The 18,724-nt window shown below is 35.1% G+C and overlaps 2 protein-coding genes across 2 annotated transcripts; one reads left to right on the top strand and one right to left on the bottom strand.

The window, feature by feature from the left end:
* The first annotated feature begins 27 nt into the window (after positions 1 to 27).
* Positions 28 to 14,594, top strand: LOC106175585 (glutathione hydrolase 1 proenzyme). Its single transcript, XM_087019453.1, has 16 exons — positions 28 to 218; positions 2,090 to 2,255; positions 2,827 to 2,935; positions 3,170 to 3,321; positions 3,640 to 3,751; positions 4,246 to 4,310; positions 4,974 to 5,047; positions 5,709 to 5,917; positions 6,191 to 6,278; positions 6,701 to 6,831; positions 7,057 to 7,142; positions 7,723 to 7,878; positions 8,409 to 8,514; positions 8,809 to 8,935; positions 9,145 to 9,270; positions 12,047 to 14,594. Exons 1-16 carry the CDS (start codon positions 143 to 145, stop codon positions 12,205 to 12,207), a joined length of 1,944 nt encoding a protein of 647 aa, XP_086875579.1. The 5' UTR covers positions 28 to 142; the 3' UTR covers positions 12,208 to 14,594.
* Positions 13,862 to 18,722, bottom strand: LOC106175605 (lipoyl amidotransferase LIPT1, mitochondrial). Its single transcript, XM_013557701.2, has 6 exons — positions 18,669 to 18,722; positions 18,016 to 18,279; positions 17,390 to 17,653; positions 17,083 to 17,190; positions 15,601 to 15,735; positions 13,862 to 15,274 (listed from the first exon to the last, which is right to left on the bottom strand). The coding sequence occupies exons 2-6, from the start codon at positions 18,274 to 18,276 to the stop codon at positions 14,840 to 14,842; spliced, it is 1,203 nt and encodes a 400-aa protein (XP_013413155.2). The 5' UTR covers positions 18,277 to 18,279; positions 18,669 to 18,722; the 3' UTR covers positions 13,862 to 14,839.
* Positions 18,723 to 18,724: the final 2 nt, after the last annotated feature.

Below are 18,724 nucleotides of genomic sequence, written 5' to 3'. Positions count from 1 at the left end.
CTGGGTTGCATCCAAGATGAGCTGTTTCGTAGTTCCGGTTTACAGGTGTCCTCAGGTTGCATATGTTACTCAAAGAGTTGGGATGTTTTGATGAAGAAACCGAATATTTATAGGTAGTAGTATCCATTTAGAGTGAAGGGAGATGGCGGCTGTTACGGAAATCACCCATGGCCAGCCATTTTTCGTAACAGAAGATGCAGTTGCTGGATTTCAGGGAGGTAAGCAAGAAAAAACGGGCAAGAAAAAAAAAAATCGTCTCCGTGTAATAAAAATATTAAAATGACTATGTCGACATAAAAATAACGCTATTCGGCATTAGGATGAGCAGAAATATCGCTGGAAGAGTACCAGATGCAGTCCTTGTGTCCATGATTGTCAAGATGTGGATAGTTTTTGTTATCAGTAGATCCAATTACCATATATGGAATTAACACAAGACATCATTAAAAAAATAAAATAAATTATATTGCTCAAAATTTTGCATCAGTATTTTTTTTAACATAAAGAGACCCAAAATAGCAGTTGCCCTTGAAATCAAGAAGGTTATTCAGTTGTTTGAATTTTACTTACTAATATAAGTTTCAAATTAAAGCAGTTGGATATTTTAAAGATTTCTCTTCTTTATCTAAAATATTGACATTACCAACCTGAATAAACAAAATGATATAAAATGGTGATAAATTGAAAAAATTGCCCCTGAGGTAGATGTACATTTTAATTTAGCATGGCACGTATGTCGCACACACCAGCTGCACACAAACACACATACGCACCAGCTGCGTACACACACAAGCTACACACACACACACACTCTCTCTGTCTCTCTCTCTCACTCTTTCGCAAAAGGGAGGGTGCACCGCCCACTCCCTTCATTCGTTTATCTATAATCTAGTAGATTGCAGTTGCATAGGTCCTTAATTCATTCACAGTTTGTCAGACTATTGCTCAGGGTTGTTGTTCATGTTTTGACCTTGTCTACATTATTATTATTATTGAGCTGAGCCTTAGTAATGACTGTAACTATACTAGTATCAGGGGCGGGTTTAGGCCGTCCTCTGGGTCTTACGGAAGACGGTCAGATTTTCAAGTTTACATTGACGGGTATCAAATTTCTTCTGTCGGAAGACGAGTCAAAAATGGAGGACAAAACAATAAAGATAATTCGGAAGCCTGTCAGAAAATATATCTGGATACGCCCCTGAGTATGACATTAATAACTTTAGTCATAACAATAATGACATTGATAACTTGTGCCTTCAAAATATAGCTGGTATCACTGTAGACCAAACAGAAGAAACAAAGCAGACAGATGTAATTACATATAAATTGCTCAGTAGCAATAGATGATTCTGCAAATATTGATTTTTTTTCTCTGCTGTTCTGTAAGTGAATAGCAGTGAATAGAAACATGAAGGTAATTCTTCATTGAATGTGAATACACTTATATTGCTTAAAACATTGTTTTGGGAATGATATCTTCAATCAATAAGGGGATTTAAAATTTAGAAAAAAAGCATGTTGAGGTCATATCAAAGACCAAAATTAAAGATATTGAAACATGAAAATATTTAATTTATTGTTGGAATAAGAAATATTGTTAACATGTAAGAGTAATTATGAAACTTGCCCCGTTGTGTAATTTAATGTATGTGTATTGTGATGTAAATTTATAGATCTAATAACATAGAGTGTAAGTTATCCTACTGGTTAAAATCTGTAGTTTTGTGTTAATGACTCATTTGACGTAAAAATTCTATTATAAAGGGTTAAAGTGAAATAAATTGAGAATAGATTAACTAAAGGTATACTATTGATGTGTATTTGAAGCTATATGATTAAAAAAAAATAATAGATTCTGAGGAAAATTAGACTTGATTTTAACACAGTATCACCCTCTTGTGAAATATAGAAATTAACTATCAAGGAGGTTTTGAAGGCAAATAATAATAATATGAAAATAATAATAATTTTTGTTTTATTCCAGCTGAGCATTTTTTTTCTCCAATCTACCTTTCACAAATAATCAAATGATTAAAAATGAAAATTAAAGATATTTTTCCTGTTACCTGACCATTCTATTCCCAAATAGATTCTTCAGGTAGAACCAACTTGGTCAATGAAGAGGATGGCCCAGCAAGTCACCCGTCAGCGATGCAGGGCATTAATAGTGCAGTACGGTCTCCCGTCCATACTGAGATATCGCCCTTACAGAGAGCAGCTGAAACCTTATTGGATCCTTCCAGACCACAATCCAGGTATTGAATTTTCTCACCTAATGCAATGCCACATCTGCCACATCCCCTGCAAAAATTTGTCTCATTTAACACCCACGGTTCTCAATCTATTCTAGAACATAAATGCTTTTCTCTTGTAATGAAAAATGTTTTTAATCTGTTCCAAGACATTATGAAGGACTTCCCAAGAAAACGGTTCTTTGGACTGTTACATTCATTACAGAACAACATTAGAACTGTGAAAAAAAAAAAAAAAAAAAAAAAAAATATATATATATATATATATATATATGTATATATATACACACCAAATATTCTAGAATACAAGGGGATCTTTGGTAATTGTTTAACACAGAATTCAGGTCTGGAATTTTCTCTCTTGAGACAAAAAGGAATTGCTTTAAATTCAGTCCAAATAATTTTCACTTCTGATACAACAATTTCACCTTTAAGGTCATTGTACCTATTTTATAAGCCATAGAATACTTCATTACACATAAGAAATTATATTGTTTTTATTTTGTGACCTAATAATAAATTCAATAATGAAGAATTATAAGACACATGACATCTAACATTGATTAAAATTCAGCCCGGCTAAGGAAGGCAAAGGGTTAAAAGTGATAGTTGGATCCTCCATATCGTTTGCAGTCGTCATCACTCTGGCTTTAATTCTACAGATTTACCTTGGGGCCCCTCAGGTAGGGAACCATTTTTAGTTCAAGGACATTGTGTGTAGATCAAGGTCACTAAATCTAGGTCAAGGACATTTAATTGTGCCAAGGTCAAGGACATTTTTTGCTGAAGATTATTACCAATGAATTTAAATTTAGTCTTCAGACTTGAAAAATTATTTTAAGATCAGTAGTTTTCTGCTAGTCATAGTGACCAGCTGGAGTGAAAAGTTACAGGTTTTTATTTTTGACATTCTGCAGGTCCCACCACATGGAGTTGTAACGTCAGATAACCCAGTGTGCTCTCAGATTGGAGTGAACATCATGCAGAGAGGTGGAACAGCTGTGGACGCCGCCATAGCAGCCATGTTTTGTCTGGGTGTTGTACATCCCCATAATTCGGGCCTAGGAGGGTAAGATTTCATTTCAATAAACAACAGATATCCATTTATTGCATTTCTTTGATTTTCTTTGTTACTTGTTTCCTTCTTTTTTTTTTTTTTTAATGAAAAAAGTTGTTATTGAAAGAGGGTAGTTTGAGTTTATGCATATTTCTCAGTTTGAAATCAAATCAACATGGTCTATACTGTGAAGCTTGTTCTCATTGTATAAAGATTGCATCCATGCATAACAATTTTTAATTTTAAAAGATATACTGTAATTACTTGAAGTGTTCTTAAAAATAAGGTTTCAGAAATTTTCATATAATAGTATTTAGTGTTTGGTTTCAGAGGAGGCGTCATGTTGGTACATAGTCACATGACCATGAAGAGTGACGTCTTCAACTTCCTGTCGTCTGCTCCTTCAGCGGCCACAGGGGATATGCTCAACAATCCCACCAAGGTATAAATCTTAATGCTTATACATATTCAATCTTGTAAATATAAAAGAATGTTATACCCATTAAATTTTAGTGTTCATTTGTTGTTATTGTTGTTGTTAATGATTATTAACTTTTCATTTGCTACACAAAGCTGAAGTTATACCTCACAAAGCTTTTGTGAGAAAATTTTGTGTAGAAAGTGAAAAGTTTAAACTCATGATCATTGTCAATAGACTACACTCATGTCTTTCCGTCAGAAGTTGTAACAGTTATGTCTTGTTATGGGTGTGTAGATATGTCTTCAAGTGGTATTTTACATGGATGAATTATTTTATTCTATTACTTGATTTGACTTTATTCTAGTTGATGACACTCCTTCGGCAAAAGTCTGATAGTAATTATCTGCCAACAGACATTGTAAAATCAAAAACAGATTAGCAGATCTGTGTTATATCTCAGTGATGTGTATATTATATCAACTTTACTTGACTTATTATAATTATCTTCATTTCAGGGTAAATTTGTGGCAGTGCCTGGAGAATTAAAGGGACTCAGACAGGCTTATGATACATATGGAAGGTGACAGTTTTAAATAATTTTTTACTTAAATAGATTAAAGGGATAATAACACTTCGTATGAGATCTATATTTCACAGTAAAAAAAATGGGAATAACTCTTAGAAATATAATATATTCTGTTTTACCACAAAAACGGCAGTTATAGCTTTTATTCTGATATCTGAGCTGGTCTTTAGACCACGTGACCTCCACTGATGGCTATACTCTGTTAAAATCTCTTAAGAGATTTTAACAAAAAACCAAACTTTTTAGAAAAAAACCAGGGACTAACTTTGAATGTAAAAATGGATTCATTAACCATTGGTAAGTATGGGAAAATTGTTGTTTACTCCAGGAAAATTCATTTTTTGGCCGAAATGAAGAGTTATTATCCCTTTAATTATTACAAGCTTTGGAGTGGCACATTTACTAGAAATTCATTTGTGCAATGCCTGTTGAAAATCTTATGATATATATATATATATATATATATATATATATATATATATATATATATATATATATATTATCTGCTGCTAAGGAGATTAATTTTCTTAAATTTAGCATGGGATTTTCTGCATTTGAGTAGTATTGAGGCTTGTATATTTTTATGTGAAAACATGACACCTTATAACAAAAATCAATTTTATACATGATATGCTGATCATTTTCTATTATAATTAGCCTGCCCTGGGCTGACTTGGTGAAACCTGCAGCCGATTTGGCTAGAAATGGTTTCAAAGTTTCTAAGGACTTGGGTAAGACATTAAGACCAACTTTTTAAACTTACATTTTTTTTTTTAATTTTACTCTCCTGTTTAAATACAAGCCTTCCTTAAACTGGGAATAATATCACAACAAACATTTGAAGGAGAAAGTTGCTCTGAGCTTTCAGACCAAAATTTTTATCGGCTTTGACCCAAGATGGAAGCTGTAGGAGGGTTGTACTAGGCGCTTTTCCCCAGGAATGGGGGTACAGGTCGTCCAAAATTAGCACCTGTAATTTCCTACAAAATTTCCGGAAGTCCTGGCATGCCTAAAGCTGTCAAATGTCCAAAAAAACCATAAGTTTTCGAGCCATCTTTGAAAATATAGGCTGTCTGGTGATGCTGGCGGCCATCCAAATGATGACTGGACAGTTTGCAGGGAAAATCCATGAGTAGGAGTAAAGTTAAATTAAATGCTGCTCCTGTTTGTCATTAGAAATACATGAGTATTATTTAAGACTGAAAATATATCCTTTCAGTGAATAAAAAAAAAAAAAGGATGAAAAGTTTGCTACTGGTCATTTTCCCCCTCTTTTGTGAAACCCTTATCTAATCCAAATTTATTTGAAAATTTTGGTATTATACAAAAAAACATTCTTTTCTGAAACTGACCCACTTAATTTGTAGTAAACACTATTCATTCCTTTTCCAGCGCATGTTTTAAATACTCACCTTTCTCTGAATGAAGACCTCTTTGATACCGAATTTAAGAAGACTTTCACCAATAGCAGTAGTGGGGTGCCGTATAAAGAAGGAGATACCATGATATTGGAGAACCTGGCCAACACTTTGGATATTATAGCCAGCCAAGGAGAAGGTGCTTTATATGGAGGATCACTGGGAAATGATATTATTGGGAAGGTAAAGGGAAAGAGAGAGAGAGAGAGAGAGAGAGAGAGAGAGAGAGAGAGTGGCAGAGCTAGAAGCAGAAAAATAGACAGAGAGAGGGGAAGGTGGGAGGGAGAGACACTGACATAAAACACGCACGCATGCACACACGCACGCCTGGGTCACACCAAGTTAGATCAACCTTGACCAATCTTGACAGGAATGACAACATTTATTATACATATGAGAAATTGAGAGAGAGAGAGAGAGAGAGGCTGCATATTAACTCCCTGTCCACTGTTTCAGCTACAAAGCTATAATGGTATCATAACTACAGAAGATCTAACCCAGTACAGTGTGCGCCAAGAACAACCCCTAGAGATGGCATATGGCGGTAAGCTTCACATCACTTTATTTTTCATTGAGACGCGATGTACACTGTATTTATTTCATTCATAGGCAATGCAGGCCATTATGTCCTTATTCTGATTCCCTCACATATAGGCCTTTCTAATCTGAACTTTTGCAGAAGTTTACTGTGACACTTATTAGACCTTATATGATAGAAGGGGTCTTTTCAAAATCATGCCAGTTTTATAACTAAGTCTATCCATTTTTTTGCTTATTTAAAACTCTAATACAGGGCCTGTGATGATGATGATAATTTTTGTGATTCAGTGAGATTTCAGAATCTTTGTTCTTTAATCCTTTGCTTGTCATAAATGTTTTTAAATTACAATAATTTGGGGAAAGTATCATCCCCCCAAAAAATTATTGTTAATATTAATATGAATGATTTTAATTTTAATATTTCAGGGTACAGAGTCTGGAGCAGTGCAGCCCCCACTGCTGGCCCCGTACTACTGTACATGTTGAATATACTGAGCCAGTTTGAGATGACAGCCAAAGATTTCAACACAACTCTTATGTACCATAGATTGACTGAGGTAAGGGGTTTAGGGTTTTATGTACATGTTGAATATACTGAGCCAGTTTGAAAATAATAATAATTATGAAAATAATATCATTTACTTAATAACAACAGTTGATAGATAATAGTAGTGATAACAGTAATGATGTCGATAGATATTCACCCCTGTTTTGAACTTGGGCTAATTGGCATTGTATACGAACACCTTTTCTCGAATTTATCTTTTGTTTGTTTGTTGTAGACTTTCAAGTTTGGCTATAACAAGATGTCGCAACTGGGAGACAGCAATAAAGAAACTGTAGAGAAGGTGGTACAAGAAATGTTTAAGTAAGGAGACTTTTTAGTTGTTTTTTTCTCTTTATTTTTGTACTTTTGATAGTATTTGCAACTCTGAAGGGAATACTTTGGAACAAAATATTTAAGTCAAGGCCAACATATTCAAGGTTATAAAGTATGATTTTATCAATTTCAATCCCATGGGCAATGTGATTGTGATTGTTTTACTTTCAGTTATTCTATTACTAGATAAATGTTTTTAATTTTTTTTTTTTTAACCTAGAATTGAAGGTCTGAGCTGTGATATTTATATACAGTCACAGTATTGCTTTTTGTTAGAATTTCAACAGAGAAGACTATGACACACCACTATAATGTATATATGTTTTACTTTCAGTTCTTCTGTTGCAAACCTGACAAGGTATACTATCAAAGACTCAGGAGTTTTACCCAGTGCAGACTATAGCACAGCTAACACCCTGAAGGTCATGACTAAGATATATATATTTAAATTTCAGTTCTTCTGTTGCAAACCTGACAAGGTATACTATCAAAGACTCGGGAGTTTTACCCAGTGCAACAGACTATGGCCCAGAAAGTCATGACTATAATAAATATGTTTTACTTTCAGTTCTTCTGCTGCAAACCTGACAAGGTATACTATCAAAGACTCGGGAGTTTTACCCAGTGCGGCAGACTATGGCACAGCTAACACCCTGAAGGTCATGACAGGAGGATCGCATGTGTCTGTGTTTGGTCCTAAAGAACAAATGGTCTCTGTTACGGGGTAAGATTGAAATAATTGGGTCAAGGTCAGCACTTAGACAAGGTCAGCGTGATTTAAAGGGATAATAACTCTTCGTTTTGGCCAAAAAATGAATTTTCCTGGAGTAAACAACAATTTTCCCATACTAACCAATGGTTAATGAATCCATTTTTACATTCAAAGTTAGTCCCTGGTTTTTTTTTCTAAAAAGTTTGGTTTTTTGTTAAAATCTCTTAAGAGATTATAACCGAGTACAGTCATCAATGGAGGTCATGTGATCTGAAGACAAGCTCAGATATCAGAATAATAGCTATAACTGCCGTTTTTGTGGTAAAACAGAATATATTATATTTCTACCAGTTGTTCACAATGTTTTTATTTTGAAATATAGATATCATACGAAGAGTTATTATCCCTTTAAGTAAATTGCGCAATTTGTTTTTGTCATATTTTATATAAAAGTATGAAAAATAAGCTATTCTGAGTATTCCACACATACAAATTGTGTAACAATTTCATGTATTATAACAATGTAACATTTTGAACTTCAGATGTCTGGGGCAGTGGTTTGGCAGTAAAATCATGACTTCTTCTGGTGTAATTCTCAATGCAGGAATGACAGCATTTTCATCACAAACTGACAGCAAACCCAACCTTGTAAGTAACATTCTCAGCCTGAGAAAACTGCTAATCTAAATACAAATAAATTAGCCTGATGGTGAGATGTGTAGATAATTGACATTCCCACCACTCTGGCCAAATTGATATCTTTGAAAAATCAACTACAAATAATTTTATTGGATTTTAAAAAATAATAAAATAAATAAAATAAAATAAAATAAAACAAAAATATTACAACAATGATGATGATGATGATGATGATGCATCCTTATCAATAGGACTTCATGAAGGTGTATTGTATTTATAATCCTCAGAAATTTCTTTTTCTAGAACAATGTCATTGCACCAAACATGAGACCTCTGACTGGTATGGCTCCAGCTGTGTTCTACTCTCATGATAAGCCGTGCAGCTTAAGAGCAACTTTTGGTGGGACTAATGGCACGGAGACAGTGGCAGGTAGGTGGCAGTCAGTCTCCCTCTCTCTCTCACTCAGTTTGATTAAATTTCTCTTTTAATATTCATTAATTCTCCCTCTCTCGTCTTATCACAAAAGTACAGTGTGAGTGTGTGTTTGTACATGCATGTGCACATGTGTGTGTGTGTGTGTGAACATTATATAAATTCATGATACTATTTATACATTCTTTTCTGCATCATGAATGTAGGATTGGTCCAAGCCCTGCTGAACTTGGTGACATTCAGCCAAGATATCAAAACTTCCATACAATTGCCACGTCTCTGCCTGGACCACTACAGCAGTTCTGTAAGCCAGGCTGACATTGATGTAGAAGGTAAAAAGTGTGTTTGTTGTGATTATTGGAATATTGCATTAGTTGAGACATTGGTTGAGATATGGCTATCACAACTAACACAATCACGCCTTCCATAGTCGCATAGATACTCTTCATACTTAAACAAAAACACAACAATGGTAATATGGCGATCACAAATAACCTCAGTGTAACTCTAAATGCACAAACCAGACTAAAGTGATGTGTTTAACTCATAATGCATTAACTCATCAACATAATAACCGAGCACACATTAAGATTTTACCCATATATAGCTGCATGGCTTTGATGCTTATATTTTCAGGATTTCTAAACGCTGTCAGGTCCTTTTTCATCTCAGAGAATATAATAAGTCTGTTCATCATGATCATCATTTAGAGCCTATAGTGTTCCACTGTTGGACAAAGGCCTCAGCATGCTTTTTCCATTGTTTCCTATCCTGAGCCTCAGATTTCCAGTTTGGCCAAGGTTTCTTCTTCCAAGACTTCCAGTAGTCATCTAATTCATCCCTCCATCGTTTGACCGGCCTTCCTCTTTTTCTTTGTCCATACCTTGGGGTCCATTCTGTAAGCCTGATTGTCCACCTATTGTCCTTCATTCTTTTGACATGTCCTGCCCACCTCCATTTCATTTCTTTAACTGTGAGTAGTACGTCCTTGACTTTGGTCTGTTCACGTAACCATACATTCGTTTTCCGCTCTTTTGGATTGATGTTCAACATAATTCTTTCCATCTTTCTCTGAGCTACTTGTAGCTTGTGTTCCATGGAGGCATTCAGTGCCCAGGTCTCTGAACCATAGGTGATTACCGGCAGCACACAAGCATTGAACACTTTCTTTTTCAGGCAGGTAGGAAGGTTGCTCTTGAAGATGTCATTGTGCTTCCCATATGCTGCCCATCCTGCTTTTATCCTTCGTTGGATTTCTTTCTCCAGTGTTTGATCACTAAGGCTGAACCGTTGCCCAAGGTATATATACTCTTCCACTGCTTCTATCTCTTTGGTGTTGACTTTCACTGTGCAAGGGGTGGTTAGTGGTCCAAACATCACCTTTGTCTTGCTGGTGTTCATCTTTAGCCCACTTTTTGCGCTTTCATCTGCTAACGCCTGTAGCATTTCTTCTAGGTCTTTTGCATCATCTGCTACTATTATGATGTCGTCTGCAAACCTAAGGTGATTGAGCCTGGTACCGTCTATGTTTATGCCCTTGTCTTGCCAGTCTAGATCCCTGAATATACGTTCCAATGCTGCTGTGAACAGTTTAGGAGAGATTGTATCTCCTTTCTTGATCCTGATCTTATTGGTGGTCTTGTGTAGTTTGACTGTTACAGAGCTATTGGTGTATATGTCTCTGAGGACGTCTATGTATCCATCTTCGATCCCTAGATCTTGCAGGGATGCCAGTATATACTGGGTTTCTACTGAGTCGAAGGCTTTTTCATAATCAACAAATGCTACACATAGTGGAATGTTATACTCGAGACATTTCTCTTTGAGCTGGTTGACAGTGTGCATATGATCAGTAGTGGTGTACTGGCCTCTGAAACCTGCTTGCTCCTTTGGCTGCGCTTCATCTAGTTGTCTTGTTAGCCTTTCGGTCAATATTTTGGTGTAAATCTTGTACAAATTAGAAAGTAGGCAGATGGGTCTGTAATTCTTGATGTCTTTCCTGTTGCCCTTTTTGAACATTATGATCATGTTGGCGTTCTTCCATGCTACAGGAATTTCCTTCAGATGTAAGCACTTTGTGAAGAGCCTGGCTAATTCCTGAGATAGGATATCTCCTCCTGCTTTTACCATTTCTGCTTTGATGTTGTCATTCCCTGCTGCCTTTCCGTTCTTCATTTTCTGGACTGCTGACTCTACTTCCCAAGCTGTTATGTCTGGTAGATTGCATGCCTTTGTTGAGATTTCTATTCCCTTGTTGCTGTCATACAACTCTCCATAGAATTCTTCTACTCGTTCTAATATTTGGTCTTGTGTGGTAAGCTCATTTTCATCTTTGTCTAGAAGAGTCAGCATTTTATCCTGCCCTAGTTGAAAGGATCTCTTTGCTCTTTTCATGCTCTTTCCATTTTCGATGGTCTCTGCTATCTTCTTCATGTTCTGCTTCCTGATGTCTTCCCTTGCCTTCTTCTTGATGGTCTTATCCAGTTCTGCAAATTCGATGTTGTTTCTGATGTCCCTGTTGTTGTTTACTTCTGTTTTCTTCATCATCCGTCTTTTCTTCATGAGAATCCTCGTTTCTGTTGAGAGCTTTGAGTCCTTCATTTTACTGGCCGGTGCGACTTCTGATGCACATTCTAGGATGGTGGTCGTTATTCTATCGTTCATTTCATCTACTCCATCTTCACCTTCTAGCTCTAGTGCACTGAATCTGTTCGTTAGGAGGATTTGGAACTCGTCTTTCTTTATGACCAGTTGCTCGATACAAGGTCTCTTTGATGGATTTGACAGGCATTTCTGTCTGTCCTTCCTGACATTGATCCTAATCACTCCCATAACTGCTCTGTGGTCACTGCCCGCATCCAGTCTGTTTAGCACTTTCACATCCGTGAAGATGTTCGGTCTGTTTGTCATGATGTAATCAATTTCGTTTCTTGTACATCCATCTGGGCTTTGCCATGTCCATCTTCTTGATATCTTCTTCTTGTAGACGGTATTCATGATCTTCAAGTTATTTGCTGTCGCCCATTCAATCAGTAAGTCTCCTCTTTCAAGTCTGTTAGGTTTCATAATTATACTGCCATAACATGGATTCTTTTTTATTTTCTGCAGGCAGTTTTCCAGCCTCAATCCAGAGTGAACTTGAAAGCAAAGGTCACACCATAGCGACGTGGCCAGAGCCTCTGAATTTTGTCCAGTTTGCGTCCAAATTCAATGAAGACTTTGCAGCATCAGCTGATCAAAGAAATGGAGGTGCCTCAGCGCATTTTTGATTTGGATGTTGGATTGTTTTAGCTTAATAATTTATTTGAAATGGGGTCGAAAATGATAATGAAGTACAGTGACTTGAGTCAGACAAGTCCGGTTTTAGATGCAGTGACCAGTAGTGTATGGTTTTGAATTAAACAAAAGATGACAGTTTTTGGTCCCAATTGTTACTTACTATATAACAATAATAATAGGTGTTATGAACCTCAGACACTCTACTATTGAATATATGTTTACTTAAATAGAAATATCAATTTTCTACAGTTTAAAAGGTAACCAACTTACAGTAGTTGAAGTCCATGGTATAGAAATTCAAGTCAGCAGAATTTGACCAATTTATACGTTGACTTTGAAATCAATGTGGATATTTCCCCTGACTAAGAAGCTTCAGGTAAATGTTTATGAATATTTGATGTGGCTTTTTGTAAATGTGTAATCGTCAAGAATGTAATATTAAGGATATTATTTGTGTTAAAAATGATCAGGACCAATCAGGTTTCTTTCACTGGCACTTAATTAGTTAAAATACAGGGTTATTTTAATTAATATCAAGTTGGTCATGAGATTCTGAACAGACACTGGGGAAGTTTTTATTGAGACATTCCAGATTATGTATTAGTTTTTACATTGTTTGATTTTTCCTTTTGAGGGCACATTTTCAATGTACTTTTCTTAATTTAAAGTTTAGACTCCAACAATTCCATTATTTATTGAAATTATGTAAACTTGGGTACACACATGATGAAGAGATGTTTTGTAAAATCAGGCTGAAAAAACATACAAGTAGCTAATTTATAAGTCACTCTACTATACTGATGGAGATTTAAACTGATGAATTATTGCAGCTATGACAAAGATAACGAATTCAATGTAGAACTCAAGAACAAGTTTAAAGATTATTTTCTTAAGGGCATCAGGCAGGGTATATTTTAATTTTAAGGAAAAGATGTTAAAAATGCCTGGAAAACTATTATAATTATTTTTTGCTTCTTTCACTCTAACATCCATTGTATGTCTTGTTTTTTTTATTTTCAAAATTATTGATATTATTATTTTTTGCAGTATGACAGCTCATTTATGGTTGTGGGTTATCAAGCCATAATTCAATGTATTCATATATTTTAAAACCTAGAATCTCTCTTTTTTGTGAAAGGCATAATGTATATAGCTTTCGTTATGACAAAATGCATAATCTTACAAATAGTGAGCTCTGCTGTTAAACTCAACTTGAGGTGCTTCTAGCCATTTTCAAAATTTTGTGTAATTATCTGTTAAGGCTATCAAATAATGTTGAGAAAGTAGTGTGTTTGGTGTATACTTATTTAAAATGATGTGCAATACTGCTTTATCCTACAATAACCTGATGAAATTGTATACTTTAGTGTAACATTTTTTGTCAAATACTTCATGTTGTGTAATAATTTTTTTCATAATTTTATGTTGGTGTTTTTGCCTCCCTGTTAAAAAAATGCTCTCACTGGTGGTAAAGCCTTAGATTGGACTTGGACTTGGCAGAGACTGCTAATAATTTTAGCTGACTTAATTGCATTTCACAGAGAATTGAAAAGGATTCTTATTTTATTATTGCTCTTATAACCAAGCCTGTGAAGCTGTTATTGATTGGTAAGAGTGTCAGTAATGAAAACAGTAAGCCAACTATAAGTCAACTACAGTATATTTAAATCAAAAATTGTTTGTAAACTAATTTATTCTACTAAGTTTGGTTCTTAGACCAGCATTGCCAAGTTCCACTTAATGTAGTCAGTTATCCAATTCTAACAGTCTAATCTAAGTCCCCAAAAATTGTGACGGAGCTCTAGCCTCGTGGCATACAGTAATCACTTTTTTTAATGGGCAAAAAATTGTTAAACTTTCAGATACAACATTTTATTATCACAAAAATTATATTTCTATATAGCAAATGTGGTGCTTTTACAGTACAGAATAGAACTATAACACTCCATTTCCATAGATTTTTAGATCGATCTATCCCTGTGGGGAGTCTCACTAGATTACTGTCAGCTTGGCCGGCTTAAGCGTCTGTCCCGCCTACTAAAAGCTGTAAGGGGGTAATTAACTATGGTGCCCGCTCGGCTGACTGCAATTTAGCGTGAACCCCCAGGGAGTTAGGTCGATCTAAAACTTAATCTTTAGATCGATCCAAATCTCTGGGAAAGCACCCTAAGACTAGTCTGCTCTTTAATTTTGTTGCTACCACTCAATAGGAATGTTTTAATCTTCAGAAATTATTACTTAAAAAATACAGTATCTGAAAAATTTACAATTTTCCCCACTGAAAAGAATGAGCAATTACCGTTGTTCTACATGATAAACAATGTTGTCACTGAGTGTATTGTTATGAATCTGACAAATAAATAATGGTGTAAACAGATGTGTTAATTTATTTTTTCCAGCTGGTGGTACTTGCCCAGGAGGCAGTTATCCCCTCAATTTATTCTTTCACTCATTATTTTTACGATTTCGGTCGAAGTTTGTGAAACAGTCCATGCAGTCAAACTCCAGGTGGTACATGCCCAAGCGGAGACTTCACCTCTCCAATTATCTATAACTATCAAGCACTATGCACCCTTATTTTTTTAATTAATTATTAATGGTGACAGATCTCTATACCAATAATCATAAAACTTCCACTTCGTCCACATCTACAGCCGTCCTATCTGTCAAAGTGTCCAATAAAACAGACACTATAAATTGGCTTAATGAACTGCTTCTGTGAAATGGTCCTGAAGTCTGAAAATTATCTATTGCAACTTCCAAATCCTCCCTCCACATGCGAACTCCTTTGAAATATTTTAGAAAGATATCCTTAAACTCCTGGCTTATCTGAATTTCTGGGGATTCAAATGTTACATCAGAGACACTTCCCTTAAAGAAATGTATGATAAGTGTTATTTGACATGGTTTGTCATTAATTTCTATCCGTCGAGTCCTTTGAATATGAAATGCGGGAGTTTTTCCGTAAACCCATTGCCAGTTTTCTAATGACTCCCTGATTTTTTCAATCCCTGGAAATCTGGACTCGTCTGTTGGGTCCAACTCTGTTATATTTCCCTGGAAATTTTAATACAAAATTTAAATGCTTACTCTCATACAATCTAAGAAATTTCCAGGTGTTTTATCATAGTTTTACATACAAGTGATTAAAACCTAGTATTCTAAAATGATATCACAATTCCTTTTTCACTTTTTAAGGAGTATTTATTTAACCAATTGTTTGTTCAAAAATGTTTAAATTTATTAGTATTCAATATATTAAAAATACCCTCAATTAATGAAAATGTGAAAATCCTCTTTTTTGATTTTAAAGAAAATATGACATGGATTAATATCCACCTTTTCCTTTAAATGATATTACCAGATAACATAAGATTTCTTACCTGTTGCTGTGCATTATGAAGATATTCCCTAGCAACAGCTTCTGTCAGAGATTCAAAATCAATGCTGGGTTCCACACAGCACAAGTTCTGAACACTTGACTTCACACTGTCTGTGGCTGTGCTGTTAATGTCTGCCTTGAAAAATTAAACAATTTTCATTGTAGACAGTGTGACCGTGTTAATTATTACTGCCTTCAAAATAAAATTAAAAAAAAAAAAATGCTAGGGCTATGTTTTCAATATTAGCCTTCAAAATAAAAAAAAAAATGGTGGGGCTGCCTATACTTTAAAATTTTCAATACTTGCCTTGGAAAAGGTAAACACTTTTATTGTTATTATATGTTTGCCTTGAAAAAAATGAACTTTTTTAAGTGCATAGTTAACTCAATGTGCCAGAAAAAATTAACACTTGAAACTATGTCTTTATCTCTTTTTTTTTTACTTCAGACCCAAACCAACATGAGTCACTGTCTGAATGCAACCTCTGATACATTGTGTATAGTATACTGCACTAGCTCAGTTTCTCTCCTCTGCTTTTGCTAGGAGGGATCTACAAGACAGTGCTGCACTCATCGGCAATTGAGTAATAGTAATTTTTTTTTTTTTTTTTTTAATAGTAAATAAGTAAATATTCTTACTCATTGTGATTGTTTAATAACATATTCACAAAAATTGTATTCATATTGTCATTTTCATCCACACAAGTGGATGCATATGTTACAGTGAAATAAACTAAACTATATACTGTATTACAGAGTTGTTACCAACTTATACCCCATTCACACTACAGTTGCAAAAATGCGCATTTCTATAATTCGGATTTTTCATGAGGAATTTGATTCGGTATTGCGTTCACACTCGCTAAGCGAATCCGAATCCCACGTTGAAAATTCAGGTTTAACTTCCTGTTTTGAACACTGGCGCATGCGCCGCACAGGAAATCTTAAAATACCAACAAAAATTTGTGACGACAAATGCAACTCAAAAGACATTCCAGCATTCTTGAGAAGTATAAGATGGCAAAATAAGTTTGTTTGCTCATGTTGTAGTGAGTGGTGACCTCCAAATACGTTTGGCGCAATCGCTAAAGTAATAAACAAGCGTTCATAGATATCCGCACTTATCTGCACACATGCGCAGTAAGATCTGTACAGGTGTCGATTCCGGTAAGTTATTCGGATCGCGCTTAGAGATCCACCTCGCTTGCAGGATTTTGAAAATGCGCATTAAAGAAATCCTCTTGCGTTCACACTACTGCATTTATTCGAATTGTGACCTAATTCGCAACTTATCCGAATAACTGAGCGTAGTGTGAATGGGGTATTAGAGACTAAATAATGTGAATCAAGCACTACATCTCATTCCAATATCTATGGTCCTTGATCCTGCGATTTTGACCATGTCATTTAAGCTCCAAATTAAATTAACAATAACTTAGTTTAATCATCTGATACATAGACCATGAAAAAACTTTCTGTATACCTTGTGGATGTGTAGTAATTGGTGAACTCTGTCCAGGTTTGTGTTGTATAAAAGTGTAAAATGGTGGTATGCTGACTTCCTCCCAAGCTTAGCTGCTGTACCAGACACCTGAAATAGTAATGTAATGAAATAACACTCAACTTACAAACAACCTAAAAACATATATGGTTTAAAAATAAACATTTCAAAGATAATGAGAATATATAATTGAAAAATAAACAAAATAAAATATAATAAACACAAATGAAAAAAAAAGAATAATATTATACACATTGAACAATGTTAAATCACTTGCAGATTTGGTTACCTTATATTTTCCATTCATAATAATATCATCTCTCTCATTAATAGCCAAGTCCAGTCCCCATCTTTGGTTCACAGCCTTGGCCACCAAGAGCAGATTTCTGTCTCTGTTGTACTGAGTCTTGTTGGTGAAGAAAGTGCAGTTCAGATTCCCCATGTCGTGATACACTGTGCCTCCACCACTCTTCCTCCTGGCTAGTTGAACAGAGAGGTCCTGTAGCTTGAAGACATTGCATTCTTTCCATGGATTCTGATGTCTCCCTACTACCTGAAGTAGAGAATAAAACTTTCTATAGAGCGCTGTGTTGGTTTTTAAAATTATACCCTTTACTAAAAAGAATGAAAATTTCAATGAACGATATAAATAAGAATTTTAGACCTTTATTTATAAAGCAAAAACTTCACTTTCCCTGTACGTACAATTCAATACTGTTTCTTTTTGAACAAAGATGTATACTTTATCCAAAAATGATCCCAAAATTACTTTCCACAAACCCAATTTTGAGTTCTATGTTTTTAATTTTAAAGCCACTCCCGTACATCATAATATAGAATTTCACTTGTGCTTGATTTGCTTTCCAAGTGAGCAGTTGGCTGAGAACTTTTAACTCACACACTGTCTGCACCCACCACTGTCGGTTCATTTCTCCACAACAAAAGCACATTCTGCTTCTCAAAGTCTGTGTTTTCATAAATCCAATCCTCCAAAGCCAGGTTCTCAAAAATGTTGTTTGATTTGGATAAGTAAACACATCTTGGCAGTCCTGTGATATTTGTAGTATCAGTCACAGTGGACAGATCTCGCCAATGATTGCACAGTTGTCTAAAGTGACAGCCAAATTTTCTGTGACTCTTCTTCAGTAACAGAATCATTCTGACATTAATCACCATCTACTAGTATATATGAAAAGAATGGTAACAATTTCATTACAAACTGAAAACAAATATGTTGATATTTAATTGTTTGTATTTAATTGTTTAACTGAAAATTAGCACATCGGTTTGATTTGTCTACTCTTTAGAATCAAACAGTGCTTAAGTTGTGAACAGCAAGGATACATAAAACAACACTGTACTTCTCATTTTCCTCTAGGCTCTACTGTGCACTGTACTGTTCAAAGGCGAAAAATTCAAGGAGATGCAAGGTGATTTGCTTATTTTACAGCCTTTTCTCTCCATTTTAAAAACTGCCTGTTCATTATACCTAATATACTTTGTAATCTTTTATAACTTACAGCCATATGACATTACTGCAGCTTTTATTTTTCTAAAATCTTACTCACTCGGTTTTGTACTCCACATGCCAAGGATTCGTCTGCAACAAGGGCACGGGTTTGTC

Source organism: Lingula anatina, chromosome 8, assembly GCF_051362555.1.
Source record: "Lingula anatina isolate TDL-2025a chromosome 8, LinAna3.0, whole genome shotgun sequence".
NCBI classification, from domain to species: Eukaryota; Metazoa; Brachiopoda; class Lingulata; order Lingulida; family Lingulidae; genus Lingula; species Lingula anatina.
Note: the sequence above shows the minus strand (reverse complement) of the source record. Positions and strands in the feature narration are given on the sequence as shown.

What these genes read in the sequence shown, in the direction of transcription:
- LOC106175585 (XM_087019453.1), top strand. Translation starts at nt 143, where the DNA reads ATGGCGGCTGTTACGGAAATCACCCATGGCCAGCCATTTTTCGTAACA. An exon ending in TTTACCTTGGGGCCCCTCAG is followed by an intron (nt 2,936 to 3,169) that starts GTAGGGAACCAT and finishes GACATTCTGCAG; the next exon opens with GTCCCACCACATGGAGTTGT. An exon ending in TGCTCAACAATCCCACCAAG is followed by an intron (nt 3,752 to 4,245) that starts GTATAAATCTTA and finishes TCTTCATTTCAG; the next exon opens with GGTAAATTTGTGGCAGTGCC.
- LOC106175605 (XM_013557701.2), bottom strand. Translation starts at nt 18,276, where the DNA reads ATGGTGATTAATGTCAGAATGATTCTGTTACTGAAGAAGAGTCACAGA. An exon ending in GGAGAAATGAACCGACAGTG is followed by an intron (nt 17,654 to 18,015) that starts GTGGGTGCAGAC and finishes TCTCTACTTCAG; the next exon opens with GTAGTAGGGAGACATCAGAA. An exon ending in AATTACTACACATCCACAAG is followed by an intron (nt 15,736 to 17,082) that starts GTATACAGAAAG and finishes TAATTTTTCAAG; the next exon opens with GCAGACATTAACAGCACAGC.